General features: G+C 32.2%; 1 protein-coding gene across 1 annotated transcript; it reads left to right on the forward strand.

Annotated features, from left to right (window-relative positions):
• Nucleotides 1–3,247: 3,247 nt before the first annotated feature.
• On the forward strand, nucleotides 3,248–15,119 carry LOC125069511. The gene is made up of 5 exons (XM_047679035.1): nucleotides 3,248–3,307; nucleotides 12,924–13,005; nucleotides 13,190–13,395; nucleotides 13,562–13,736; nucleotides 14,801–15,119. Exons 1-5 carry the CDS (start codon nucleotides 3,248–3,250, stop codon nucleotides 14,983–14,985), a joined length of 708 nt encoding a protein of 235 aa, XP_047534991.1. The 3' UTR covers nucleotides 14,986–15,119.
• The last annotated feature ends 1,007 nt before the right edge of the window (nucleotides 15,120–16,126 follow it).

Genomic DNA, 16,126 nt, shown 5'->3' on the forward strand with positions numbered 1-16,126 from the left:
TAATTTTAAATAAATAATGTATATATATATATATATATATTGTATATCCCAGTCATCTGCATTTCTTTTATTTCAAACATATGTTTAACGGCCAGCCGCCACTTAGCGAAGACGCATGTGACATTTGGCATGTCAGTTCGCAGCCTCATTCACGAATCCTGAATAATACCAGTAATTATTGGACATTTTGTGTTTTAAACAGCTTACGAATACGACACAGAAATGTACCGTAAAAAATAAAACGATGTAACATACATTGTTTTTACTAATACAATGTAAGTGTAGTTCGAAATTCAATGTAATTTTCCTTATACTATATTTTCAAAAACAAAAAAAAAAATACACTTACCAACAGTTGGATAAGACGAAAAAAGAATTGATGAAACTCTTACGTTAACATCTTCCTAGGCCCTAAGTATTTCTTTAACAATTAGATGCTCTGGTATAAATACATGAATATAGATATCCGTGTCAATAGAGTAATGACTATCCTTAGAATGACGAAATAATACATCAAATCAAATGAAAATATTCTTTATTCAATTAGGCTCATAAATGTACTTTTAAATCATCATACAAACAGTTTTGAATTAAATGTAAAGCAACCGTCGGTTGGAAAGGAAATTCTACCGAGAAGAACCGGTAAGAAACTCAGTAGTTACTCTTTATCATAGCGTAGCATCAAGTGCTTTATTTTTTAAAAGTTTTTACGATATTTTATTTAAATTTTATGAATAAGTGAAGTGAAAAATAACCGTGGAAGCTTCTCAGTTCAGCTGTTTCTTTTAAAATGGTCTATATTGTTCAATATAAATTATATCTCTGTGAGAATATTGTAAGTCAACTTTAAGTATACCCGGTTTAGTTTACAAGGTCGCAGATCACAGGGGATCAATTCAGTATTTGGGTTAATCTGTTAATAAATTCATAGCAGCAGCTCGAAATTGAATTTGCATTGCATTCGCAAATTCCAAAAATGGAAATGCTTACATTCCATGTTCCGAAAAAGAGCTACAGACGTTGGTGCTGCGCCTTGACTCTCCGGTCATATCAGATTGGCACACCTGTGTTTGCACACACAGTAGATATATATCACCATATTATCTCCTGCATAGTTGATTATCTCCCGCTGCTATAGTTTAAGAATGCTTTTATATATTTAAACCCCTGTGGAATATGAGTAGGTATGATAACTAATAGTTGAAAAACAATTGGTTTATAACACAATTGATAAAAAATCCATAAACATAAAATGGCAACATTGTCTACAAAAAGAAGTAATTAGTAATTCGCTTTAAATACGTCTTTGCTTAAGAGTCTTGGCCTTAAATAACAATTTACACGGGCACATAGCTATTACATATATTCAGTAATGAGTGTTCCTACACATGGCGCGTTTAATGCCTGCCCTCACCGGCTCCGCTGAAGGATACAAGGAGGCACGTACGAGTAAATGAATAAAATCGAGCTATGCAAGATTGATAATACGTGACTACGATACCTACAATCTAGGGATAATAAATGATTACTAGATACTCGTGTATTTTCGAGTGACACATAAATTGAACGCATGCGTATGAAAAACGGACATGTACACACATATTTAGAAGATAAAAAATATTAGAAATAATAGAAGACATCTTTGTAATAAACTTAAACGATCTGATATAATATGTAGGCTATAGACATAGTTGTCTATGGCATCTTTTTAAGTATATATGTCAGTGCATGATGTAAGGATTCTACTACAGTATATCCAAATCTGTCCAGGCATTTAAAAGTTATGTGAAATAAAGTAACTCACAAACACATGTAAGCCCTGAAAAAATAACACACTTTTGGTAAGTCGCGTAAAAAACATTAATTTTTATGACAGAGTTGGAATTGATAAATATTTACATAGATGTACAATCAAGTTGTCAGCAGACAGTTGACAATATCTTAAATATATATTTTACTTCGAATCTAACGATACCTGCTGTATCTGTATCGTATTGTATATAAATTTAACGAAATCAATTGAGTCGTATAGGCTTATGACGATATCTAAAAACACTATAAATACTTTATATTCCTCGAGTCCGTTGATCGCGATGTTGAAAATGTCTTAATCATTATTTAGAAATTGGATATATAAAAATTTGAGCTCGTAAAATAGTAAATGGTATATTATTACTTAAATATGATCATGTTTTTAAATCTGAAACTTAATGTTTATGATATTTTCTTAAATTGCTCTAAAATTAACGATTCAGCTACGGTTCGACTCCACTCTATTAAAGTATACTTTAGGAACTATGACCCTAATTCTAAGCCGATCTTAAATTTTCTCGGTGGTCCGTATCAATTATTACATACAATCTATCATATTTCGTTTGTGGAATAACCACGCCTTCGGTTTCCATCCGAAGTATAATAACGACCGTGAAGTTTTCGAATGCGTAACGGTTTAAGTGACTTTTGAAGCTTAACATCTGAAAAATAGAAGATTATAGTAGAATAGCAATCAACGTTTGCCGTTGTAGTATAATTAGCTTATCGTCTGCGGATCGCCTAACAACGATCGGTCGTGCGCGCGCGCATTGGTGAGTGCTGCGCCAATCGCCGTGCAGCGATCAACGATCGTTAGACCATCGATTCTTTTTGGTTATTACAATAATTTCAACACGATTGCGTATAATTGCACTGGTTTCCGATGATCGTGGAAGACAAAGCAGATCTGATACGGCTATATACCTAAAACCATGAATCCCCGATTGAAATTATAATACTTCGCAATTATTGAGAAATCGATCCTTGTTGTGGAAATTATATCACGTCTGTAATCTTAATGTTGCGTTGTTAGATATTATTTTGCTGGACGTGTTTTCCATGCATCATTTGTTATAAATTTATAAATGAGCAGCTACTAGGAGCGCATAAGAGGAGCTTATACGGCGAAGTCGGTAATTGCTATTGATGCAAAGTTTCGAGATTACCCAGCGTCAAAGGAGCCAAGAACGGCATTGCTAATTAAGTATGAGCGGCGAGTCTGTAAACTGCCACAGTACCATCAGCTTCTCATAACAGTTTGCATGACGAACTCTCGCACTACACTTATTTAAGATATTATGAGCACTTTTAATACGATGGCTTCTCTGCCACAAAAAGCGATGTTCGCAATAAATACAAAATAAAATAAATGAACAAAAGCGTTCATTTTTTATCGCGTCAAATATAATTATAACAATCTACAAAAATTGTAACAATGGCTCTTAATATCAACGTCAATTTAGCAACGGAAGCTCAAAAACTACCTTCGACGAAGGTTTTAGTAATGTTTTTACCGGCATTTTATAGCCTCACCGCTAGATGGAATGGAATCGTCGTACATAATCAAACCACATGCGGAGCAGTAATTGCCTCTACATTCAAAGACCCGCTCACATCACGCCGTATAATGACAAAAATAGTCCAAAAAATGCCTCCGCATATGAGATATTTTTTCATGAGTTCGCGCGCTCGCCGGAGCTAAATTACGAAATAAAAGATTAACTTAAAAGATCAATAAACTTAATAAATGATCTCAATAATTGTTGTATTACGGACACAATGGAGCGGCGTCGTGAAACGTCATTAAGGCGCGAACATCATTAATTTTATTCGCGGCTTTCTGACGTAAAGGCAATGGCGTCTGTCAGATTTGAAAAGCGGTATTGCTGCCACCTGTTGGTAGCGCGGTGAATTAGACATTGAACCCTGCTGAGTTCCACTTGATACTGCCACTGGAATGACTCGCCTAAAAACTCCTTTTGAATTGCACTAATAAACGCACCTTTTATTATATCCTAATTAAAGGACCCGATACAGCACGATTGATTATTGTTATATATTTTTTTAATAAGCTTACGGCTGGGCTAAGGGCTGTTTGGATTCCAATTAAAACACTCTCTAGATTTTGATACAGGACAATCTGGCAAGTGTCAAGTTGCCCGATATTATTCAAGCCCGTGTTCTGTCTATCTCATGATAAAGGCTTTGTATAATCTTTGTTCCAAATTTCATCATATTAGCCGTCAAAGTGGAACGTATTCCAAAAAATGGAGCTGCCAAAAAAATTTAGCCGCCTCTTGAGATTAGATTTATTTTTGGTAGCTAATTGCGTTTTATCAAATTAAAGCAATTCCGCCCGCGGCGAGCGGCGCTGCGAGTGATTGATAATGTTTGACGTTGAAATGTTCCCACTAGTTTTACAGAATAAACTGTTTGAATTTATACTAATAATCGTCATTTGTCTAATACAACCCGTATTCAATTTTATTTACCTTTTTGAATTTCGTTATTCAGATATTCGATACAGTAATTGTTATAACAATATTTTTTCGTTATCTTAATAGCTAAGGAAGTTACGACAGACTGGTCTAGGAAAATGAAGAGATATAGGGTACTATACCTATTCCTAAGATATTTTATGCAATTAACAATTTGTTAAATGGTTAAAATTGCTTTCTACGATTGAGTTAATATTTATATAATAACATTTAACTTTGAATGTTTTTAAAAAATATCAATATTCTTCAATTTCAAATAACAAATACTTTAATGATAATGTTTTAAAACAATTTATTTTTCTAATTAGTTTACTAATAATTTTAATAAATATTAAATAAAATGTTAATAACGCCAAGACAAAGGGGCGAAGTGCTCCTACGAAGAAACAGCAAGGTACAGAGTATAAAAATTCTGCATAGCTAATATCTTACACCTTCATACAGCATCCCGTCCCCGCACTGCAGCCGTCATTTCAATCATTAAGAATTCGGCGGCGGGCTCAAAGCGGTGATTGATGCAGCGTTTACCGGTCGCAGTGGCACCGAATAAAAAACGAACGCTTAATTAACTCGTTTGGCACCGCCGCTCATTAGAATTATTAATCAAACCGAGGCGGGGCGATAGCGAGTATGATGTATCGAGCTTTGATTACATTAATGCATTCGGAGCTCAGTAATTAAAACCACGCCGGGATGTCTGCACTACAAGTCAGAACAAAAGCTAGGAATATCTAATCCATTGTGAGCATCGCTAATGACACGCTTTGAAATATTGTTTCGCTAATTCCTACCGGCAGGTGATATCATGCCGACAATCGAGAAAATTAAAATACGTTAACAATTATTCGAAAAGGACGTATGCACCTGCTTAGATATAAGTATTCATTTTAATTAAGATGACCATAAGCAAATGTATATTTAAGGACCATAAAATGCTTAAAGCTTATAATACTACTTTTATTTTACATAACATGACCATCAGCTATGAACATATATATAGATTCTAAGCTGGACTTTTCATCAGACATACGCAGGTTTTTTGACGATGTTTCCTTCAACGATACAGCACTGGATAAATTATACACATAAATTAAGCACAATTAAGTTCAGTGGTGATTGAGTCTGAACCCGCAATATATCGATGAGCCGATGCGATGGTGAATCTGAAGATTCATGTGCACGGCTAGAGCTGGGACCATCTCGGCTTTATCTCTAGTTACAAAATTAGTAGTAGTAGTAATTAGTTTTATCTCTAGTAAATTCAATTCGCGAATCTTCATCTAGACATCTTACTTTCATATTTTTTGTTGATTTGCCTCTAAAGTACACAGTACCATTAGAGACGCGAATGACCGCAAATCGCTTGCCAGTTAATATCTTATTAGACAGAATGGCTCAGCAGCAATCTGACAGAATGCCTAAATTAATTCGTACAGTTAATGATACTTTTTGTATGCCTCCTACTCAATGGCCGTAGCTTAATATTGACCCACATATACTATAAACAAACAGTTAGTATGGTTGTTTGACAAATTTCTGTTTTTTTTTTTCAAAATTCGTTTCACGTAAGTTTTTCATTGTGCAACAATAATAATGATTCAAATCGGAGGTAAATCATGAATCCTGTATTTTACTTTTTAAAGACAGCTTGAAGTATCCTACACTGAAGTAGTTACTGGTTCCAGTATAATAAACAAATCGGACTCCGCTTATATTATAGGTACAGTCCGAGGAGCATGTTAGGCCAGCGGTGGGCGTCCATTGCTCTGAGATACAGCGCGCCCTAATCTTTGCAGATAACCGACGCGCATAAACTAGACGGCTATACACCGTCTGACGGATTTCACGAATATGGAAGTAAAGTTCTAGTACAGTTTTTATTGTATTTATATTATATCTCTATTTGAAAACGTTTACACTTCTATATAATAAGCGTCCATTGTAGAGTAGCGTGAAGATTAGCTACAGATAGCGCTGATCTCTATACCTATGCACATCAAGTTAAACTGATTCAATAAATCATTATTTATTTATTTATATTAGGACAACCAACAGTAGATACAATATTACATAAATAAAAAAAAAGATTTCAAATTATCTAGGCAAAAGTTCTACTACTTACGGGTAGTCTCACCATGCACTATCGTATTGCACAAGATGTATTAAAAATATAAATTAAATTTTAACAATAATTACAGATAAGAAGAGAAGAACAAGAAGAAGAAGTACATGCTTTAACTATTATATAATTAATAAAACCAATAAGATATACCATAAAATTAGAAATGAGCACAAATAAAATACTTATTTTTCGATTTAACTACGGACGACTATCGTGACATATGTGAATCTTTTACTTGATTACTGATGATGTATAACAATGATAATCTCGATATTATGGAAATTATTTTCCTAATTGCGTTCTATATAGTCTGGTGTAAAAGAAATGACTCATACGGGTATTTATTTATTTTAATTTATTTCAAAAAAAGCTTAAAACAAATCTTTCGTTACAATAAATATTTGTTTAAAGTTAATACTAGCTAAATTATATTACTTACACAGATTTTGTAGAGTCAGTCAAAACCTTGTAAAAGAATTATTTATTATATCAATAATTGAAATTAATAGTCTTCAACCCATGCCTCACGCATGCGGTAATCTAGCAAAACCTTCAAGTGATTTCAATTAAACGTGTCTAAAGTCTTACTTACCTCATTTATAAGAAGTCGTTAGCGTAGTTTTTTAACAATAAAAACAAAAAATACGCGGTAATTGATAAATTAATTAACAAAAATATAAATAACAAACAAACAGATAATAATGTTAAGTCACGCAACGCATCGAGTATGTAGAAATTGGAAAGTAAAATGAATTAAATATAGTAAACGAAGAAACATTAAGAAATAAAACTACGCTTTATTTATTTGCGTATGACTATTATTTTATTATATTGAATTTTTAATTTGTTTTACTTATACTTCTGTCAACACAATATGTATCGTGCAAAGGAAGTCGTAGCTTTAAGCAATATTTTATTAGATATTGGTTTTTTATAAATTTAATAACATATTAAGTCGTTCGTTAAATTTAATTAATTAATGTTATTAGATATTATTTACCTATAAGAAAAATGCACAGCTACAAAGAAAACTAGAAAAACAGTTAAAACGGAAACTTTAGCCAATTTCGGATTTACATTATTTGTTTTTAACAGTTAAGTTAAACCAAGTGCAGGTAAAAAATCGGCCAAGTGTGGTTCTATACGACCAGACGGATAGACAAACAGAACCTGATGTTCATGTGCTACAAAAGAATGATTCTTGCCAAATTTCATGATTCTTGGTCAAAGGTTAGGTTTGGATTCCCTTTGCCAATGTTTAGGAACTTCAACATAAACAATCTTTTGATTGCGTAGACTTAGAGCTTTGATTTTTTTACAGCTAATAAACTGCGGACCTCAGCATTTGGTACTAAGTTCAACTTGTTACCTCTACGCGTTCCTAAGGAAATGAGTTTTAATGGACAAATTTTTGAATGCTGAAATAAAAAATTAAGTAAAATAAATAAGCATAATCAAATCAAACTTTAAAAAGATGAAATTAAAAAGTCAATGATCATTACTCATAACTGAGACGGAATGTCCGTTTGCATGTGCATGTGACATGTGGAAAGTGGACATATGAATATTTACGCGTATTACTGAGTACCTCTATTAAAGCTTTACTAAAAAATCGTCTAGACATAAAAAAGGATCTACATTATTAATGCGCTTGCTATATTGCCGTGGCAGTCGAAGAGTTTAAGAGGAAAACATTAAACTAATTAGAACTGATTATTATAATATGGGCACTTTTGTTTCTATTTACCGTTATAAGATTGTCCGTACAGTAAATATATTTAGTCTATTTAAGTCATCCAGCAGAAAAACCATTAATCAAGGGTATTCTCTTTTTTATCCATTTTAGTGTAAATATCATACAATATTTAGACGACTTCAAAGTACAATAAATATAAAAAAGGAACCAATAGTGATCCCTAGGAAACACCAGATAAAAATTTAATAAAATCGGACTTACTACTGGGACTTACACCTGGGATATATTAACTTCATACGATTTAAACTATCAATGCAGATCACCATACAGATAATATACATATACCTTAAATAATGTGTTTTTTCGAAGTTTGTATAGATCACATCAATTTGTACGATATTACTATATTCTATGTAAAATATTACTGGTGAAGATAGATTGGTGAGAGCCGAACGTTCCTAAGTGAGTCAGGGGCGTTCTTTTAGTAAGTATAACACCAGATAAATATAGATATAGGATATAACAGAGACAAACTAAGGAATGACTCCAATCAAAAATGTCTTAATTTGGATGACATAATATTTTATAGTTTTTAAAGCAGAAATTAATACAGTATTTAAGAGTAAATAAAGATTAAATGAAACTTAAATAGTTATCTGGAAATAAAGGGTGTAAGATAACTATACTATAATTATACCGAAGTCTACCTAAATACATCCGTGGACTTGTATACATATAATAACATTTTTGAATTAAAAAATAAACTCCAACTAAATCAAAGTCGTGAGTGCTTGTTCATCTAACTGCATTTATTATAGCTTTGTAACGCATTACGGTTGCATTAAAAGCAATTTCTGTTCAAACCATGTAATTAATGGAAAAACCAATGATATCAGTATATTATTGATAAATATTTATCTATAATTCTATACAAATAATAATTGTAAATAATATATAAAATAGTAATGAATGGCCAAGTTACGTTATCTTTTTGTATCAGGTAAATTAGATTTTCTGTTTGAATATATTCTTTGTTAATCCAGTCGCTATAATTTTAGGTTCACTAAAGCTTTTCTATATTATTTTACGAAGTCAAATAAGCTAATGGACCATTTGATAATAATGCCTTCCCATAGAACTAACACCGATAAAAATTTAATTTAATTTATATCTGCTGTTTGTCGACGCTTTATCAAAGAAAACTTGAATATAAATATGAAAACAAAGAAATACATTCTAGGAAAAACCTAAGTTAATCCTGATGGAAATGAGATGTAAGATTGTTATCTCAAAATTAAGGTTTCAAAAGATTCAAGCCTTTTATTTAAAGATTCAAGTCTTTTTTAGAGCTTATATGGCAGAATATGTTTTATTAAAATTAGGCTTTTCAAAAAAAGGTAGTCTTTTTATATAGAATATCCGTACTTTACCACGTTATCTAGTTTGACACTTCTCAATTCTAAGGAGGATCGCTTTTAGTCAACTCGAGTTAGATAGGAGTATGGAGTCGTCCAGCCATATCTCGGTGCCTTAGGTTGTAACTACGATTGGACCAATCTCTGGGATATGGAATGTAATCGTAATGAGATGCACCTCGTTTCATCTTTATCCAATGTTACGTTGCCTCCAGTGGCCCTAAAGGCCCTAAAATATGTCTTGAGATAACAATAAATAATAATATATAACCTTTAATATGTCAATTTTTGTAGGTGATGGCTTCCGCATCTTCGATGCTCACTTTTAACAGCCCTTCTTGCTGGTATTATAAGGCTTTAAGATCTTGCAATGGAAGATCTTAGTGGCTTTTTTAAAGACAAATATTTTCTCGCCTTTTTTTCCATTTTTTTGATCGGTAGATGCACTTGGAAGTAGAGCTTTGTGCGCGCTCGTCTGGGTAGGTACTACCCACTCATATCTAAATTCCCAAACAGTATTGTTGTGTTCTGAATTAAGGGGTGAGTGGGCCAGTGTAACTACAATCACAAGGGACATAATATTTAAGTTCCCAAGGTCGGTGGCCCATTGGCTGTGTATGGAATGGTTAATATTTTCACAGCGACATTGTATATAGTGGTGAGCACTTACCATCAGGTGGCCCATTTGCCCGTCCGTCTTTATCTTAATAAAGAAAAAAGTATATTCATAGATTTTAGTTTTCAATTACATAAAGAAGATTTTTTAAAAGACTCGGATAAGGCTATTTTAGAATTTATTTATTATATTTATTGAAGTACGTAATTATAGTAGAGTTGTATTGTGATCATAGTTTAAAACTATAGAAATATATTTTAAAACCGAATGTAACATTTTAATACACCTTTCGTCTAAAATGTTTTTGTATAATTGAAACTCAATCATTCCCAAAATCTTTCAGCCATAATTAAGGACATATTGATCACCGTATGCTTTTTTTGTTACTTAATTAATTGAAATCTTAATTTAATGTTTTGATAATTTAGCTCAACAATATAAAAGGTTGTGCTTAACAAATTGTAAGTCTTCGATCATCATCACCCAAATGAGGCTTTAACGCTTATATGTTTAGACCATTGAATGTATTAAGGTTCAGGTAGAAGTAGTTTAGAGGCTCAACATTTGGTAGGGACTTTATGCCTTGATTTTCCGAGAGCTTCTTGAATAGTAATAGACTTAAAAGCTAATATTATAGACTTTCAAGGTTTAAAGAAACGAGAGGGTTCTTAAAAACGACTAAGACTCGAGTCTTTTAAAATTATAATATCGCGGACGACAGATATTCTCAAAATATATTTGAATAACATTTGTTTAATAATATTAACACTGTGAAGTGGAAAACGATTTATTTATGTATCGTATGCGATATATAAAAAAAACGTTTATAAAATAACGACAACAAAGCAGGTGCCAAAAAGGCAATATATGAAAGTTAATTTTAACGTACGTAAATGCTTTCTTAACAAATAAGATATTTATGGCCACCTGTAAACTATTACGTGCATAATATAAGTAATTGTCTAAAGTAACAGCGCGACTCCCACGCTATACTAGAAGCTATAAGACCTCATAATTAATTATAATAAATAATAATTTAATTACATTTTATTAGTTATATATTTGATAAAAATATTTCTATCAATAATTATAATGAAAAACGGAAACCACACTAATTTACAGAATGTTTTAAAAGTTAAATAAGTTATTTATAAAGCAACAGATAAGCACATAAAATAGTAATTATTTACCCTTCTCTCTTAATTACTGCTTTATAAATACAGACTTTAAGGTAATGTTTATTGAGAAAAGACGATTTAAATCAAATGAACGACAGGTGCCACTACCTAAACCCTGCAATAAAATATCCCGAACCATCAATACGAGAAGCGCGTGCGTCGCAAACCACAATTCCTTGCTATTGAAACGCGATCATTAAACAAAACAGAACCTTATGAAACTGTCTTTAGGAACGTTTTTATTTTTAACAAAAAGTAATAAATATTAAATACATTTTGTTCTTAAGACAAAGACAGGGGTTGTTGTTAACCACACAGGACGTCAAAAAAGTTGTGGTCCGTTTGTATGTAATATGAGCTATATTAATGAACATTGTCATTTTTATATTTACTACGACATTTTGGTTTATAAATATATTTTAAACAATTAGTTTAATTGATACCATACAAACTTTTGCAATGTCTTATTATATTGTTTTTGATTCAAATATTTTTTTATCGGAGTTCTTCTCAAATCTGAGTTATTTTATAATTATAAATACGAAAGTTTGTATGGATGTTTTTTACTCTATCGCGAAAGAACGGAAGAATATTTTTGAACGAAATTTGGCTCAGAAATGGATTACTGATTATTTTTACAGGTCTAGAATATAACATAGGTTATTTTTAGCAAAGAAAAATTTAGCAAACCTACCTACTACACACTAACACTGAGCAAAGCCCCGGGGCTTATACCAATCCTTACCTATTAATAAAGGTTATATGTGGTAAATGTCACAATCACAATCAAAAAGTTATATATTTTTTATATCAGAAGAACTCCGTGGTCGAGTAGTGTTTACCCATGAAGGGTACGCCACTCCGAGGTCACAGCCAGGTTCGATTCCCAGCCGAGTCGATGTAGAAAAATTTAATTAGTTTTCTATGTTGTCTTGGGTCTGGGTCCTTGTTTACAGAGCCATACACACCCGATTCCAAACTGATTAAAAATTATCTAATAATTTGAGTTTCTTGAAAGTATTTAGATAAAAAAATATGTTTAATTTTAATGATATATTTAATACATATCCTAATTTCGTAAACTGAAGGATAACGGACAGGACGTAGCAGATTATTCAGTTTACCGTGCACTTGTCTTCTACTCCAACGCACTACCAGGGATGTACTAAATTTGGAGAAGTAATTTGGAAACTCTATCTATATAATATACTTATTTTATTTTAGGGAAATGCACGAATGACATTTTTTGGATATTAAAGTGCATGACAGCTTTATTTACTGTTGCTAAAGTGTAGGTAGATACGTGGAAGTAGTTAGTACCTTCCGTATGCCTCGTCGTTCTAAGGGCTAGCACATAAGGACGCAATACTGGAGATTCGATCCTCGGGCCAGGCATATCAAATATATCTTTATTCATTTTTATCAAAGCTTGCAGCATTTAACCATTTATAATAGAATAGAAATGATTTTTTTTATATCTTTGGAAACTAAACCAGCCTCTGTTGGGGAAAATAAAAATGCCACCTCCGCATTTAATTCATACACATTTATAAACGCCGTTTAATGCTGTTATCCTTTCGACACAGTTAATCAAGTCATTCTGTTCATTACCGCAGCTCATGCTGTACTTCAACATGTCTCCATCAGTTCGGCTTCTTGTGATTTTTGGTAAATATATTATTTATTAACGTAACACATTCTTATAATAATATTTCAGTACGTACCAATATAACCTAACCAAATAGAATCATATTTTCTGTTTAAACTTTTACTAATTAATAAATTAAATATTGTAATTGTTTCTAATTTTAATTACTTAGACTAAAATAATTCTATGATCTCGATATTATAGCACTACTGCATCAAGTAGTATTCATAGCAAGCGCAAAAGCAAATACTAAGAGCAAAATTGGGCCGAATTGTCAAAGTTTTTCGCAAGGCGTTACATTCAATGACTCGGAAGCAATTGGTGTATGGCACCTTTTGCATTTCAGAACAGAAAAGATGAAAGGTTCTGGTGATCCTCATTGCGTGGAGTTCACTCCAGTCGATGAAAAGGTAAGCACAGATAAAAACAAACTATACATACAGCTTATGCGTAAACAAATTTATCCAATAATATATTATAATATTTCAAATAATATCTTAACTAGAACAGATTATTCACACACATGTAAATTTTGCATGTATTTGTGCATCGTAATACGGAATCCATATATTTCAGGAAATAAATGATTTAAAGGATCAAATCGGAAAGTTCGTAGAGAATCTGAACTGGGAGAACGTTACGTTAAAAATGCAAATACCTTGTAGAAGCGCCAACAGGACCAGAGATTATTATTTAGAGAGATTGGAAGGTAACGGCTCTTACAGGACTTTGCAGAAGCCACCACTAACAGGTATTTATTACACATACATATATTTTGACACATGAAGTTCTTCATTAGTTTGCCAAGATGTTTTGCTTGATAATCAAGCAAGCAAGCAAACCTGTCTAAGTAGGTACCACCCACACATCAGATATTCTACCACTAAACAGCAATACTTCATATTAATATAGTTGTGTATCGGTTTGAAGGGTGGGTGAGCCAGTATAACTGCACCAATGTTTCTGGGTGGTGGTGACCACTTACCATCAGGTGGCCTATTTGCCCGTCCGCTTACTTATTACATAAAAAACGATACTAAATTTAAAATAGATCACCCAACGACAATAGGAACGATGACGAATTGTGGTTATTTACACATGATATGATCTAAAGATTTTGTGTTAACGTATATTTTATTGCCTAAACAAAGTTTTTGCAAGAGAACCGTTAAATTTACTATTGGTAAGCCTAAACAGTTTACCAAAATCACAACTTGGCGATGAATAACTACAACACTGTTAATAATGTCTTATTCTTCTGTCTATCTTTACGTTTACAAGTTTTCATGTCGACATATATTAAATGTACAATGTATTCGTATAAGACTTACAGAGGATCAACACTCAGCTTATACGGAAATATAGATACTTAATTTTTCTAGAAGAACATCGTTTTATAATGTAGTAGCGCACTAAGAAAGGATTTTGTGCTGTGGGTTCCAATCTTTAACTTTATTTAATCGACCTTCACAGTGTAATTTTTTACTGCGTTTGTGGGATTGTATATCTGAATGAAATCGCAGAGGACATTTATCACTGATACTTTTATCAATCCTTGATATATAGGCGACCTACCACACGCATTAATGTTTTCTGTATCACTTTTAAAGAGTAAAAATAATTTGGTCACAAGTTTGCTAAATAAGATCTACCAACCGGCATTGGCGCAGCGTTGTGAAATAAGCTTTAGACCTTCTCCTCTAAAAGAAAAGAGGCCTTAACTCAGAAGTAGGCTATTAAAGGCTGTTACTTTTTTAATTTTAAAATTAGATTAATGTATTTTATTAGATAATAATATTCGTATTTCTCCTATAGCAAAACTAGACTTAGCAGAGTTCAACCGTTACCCAATGCGTCTGAAAATAATTGAGGGCCTATACCTCGGCATGATGGACTGTCACGAAAAATTCGTCTTCATCCTTGGAAAGCAACCGCCTGAAGGCAAGGAATTAGATGATCGCCTTAAGAAGATGATTGAAACATACTGGCCTGAGGAATAATTAATAAAAACATAGTGTCTATAAAAATACATGACATAACGTACCTACTAAATTATGTATTTCCTTTAAAATAAGAATCATCTAAAGCAAGATTTAAGTGTAACTTAGCAACGAAATAAAACAAACAAAAAACATTCAAAACTGTCATTATTTGTACCTACTGTTACATATTCCACAAAGTTAAATGACGCAAATGAGCAATTAAAGTGTAATTTTCCCTCTATACAATAAGAGAGGGTGCGAACAGGGCGTAAGCTGAAAACAGATTATAGCAATAATATACCTTTAATATCTAGTTTAAAATATTTTGTATTTCTAAGCGGAGTAACATATTATATGAAATAATTTACTTAAAAATAATAATGCAGGGCACATGGTTCTTTTAGTAACATTAATCGACCCTAATTATAAAAATATTACAACGCAATTACTCCAGTTCCGGTGTACAAGATTCGTACAAATATCGAATAATCATAAAATCAACTGAACCATTACTTTCCACCCCATCGCCGCAGCCCCTACGAAAGCACCACTCAAATTAAGTGTGGCTCGATCAACAGTCATTTTCGGTTACAATTAACCACACATTTGAGTGAAAAGTCAACCACCCACTCCAATTGATTTATTGTGTTCTACGAGTTCCGCTATTGTACGGCATAACTTTTATTGTATTTAACACGAAGCTACTATGATCTGGAAGAACCGTAACCGTTTTTTTTTCTTTTGGTAATATTATTAATATCCTTTGGAATAAATAAGTTAAAAAGGCAAATTGAAATTATTTTTCTTAAAGTAAAAATATAAATGAAAATTCTATGATAATTCATTACCTACTTAACTCTACAACACATTCGGTACAGAATTATATTATTCGTTATAATATTTTATAGTAAATACATTTGACTAATTCATAAAAGCATCATACCGGGTGAAATTTTATACGAAAACAATATCCTAACAGCAAATTTAAATTACAGAAACTGCATATTTTTTTATTATTATATTATGTACATCTATACAATTCAAATATCGATAACATATTTAAATTTCGAAAAAGAAGAATAATATTGTTACTACTATTCTTAAGCGCGACATTGCTATGCAATTCTATAGAACCGTTTCATTTTCTGTATAGAATACA

Source organism: Vanessa atalanta, chromosome 2, assembly GCF_905147765.1.
Source record: "Vanessa atalanta chromosome 2, ilVanAtal1.2, whole genome shotgun sequence".
Taxonomy (NCBI): Eukaryota; Metazoa; Arthropoda; class Insecta; order Lepidoptera; family Nymphalidae; genus Vanessa; species Vanessa atalanta.

Coding starts and splice junctions, on each gene's coding strand:
- LOC125069511 (XM_047679035.1), top strand. CDS start 3,248: ATGGCTCTTAATATCAACGTCAATTTAGCAACGGAAGCTCAAAAACTA. Junction 3,308..12,923: donor AAAAACTACCTTCGACGAAG/GTTTTAGTAATG, acceptor CTTTCGACACAG/TTAATCAAGTCATTCTGTTC. Junction 13,006..13,189: donor TCGGCTTCTTGTGATTTTTG/GTAAATATATTA, acceptor TCGATATTATAG/CACTACTGCATCAAGTAGTA.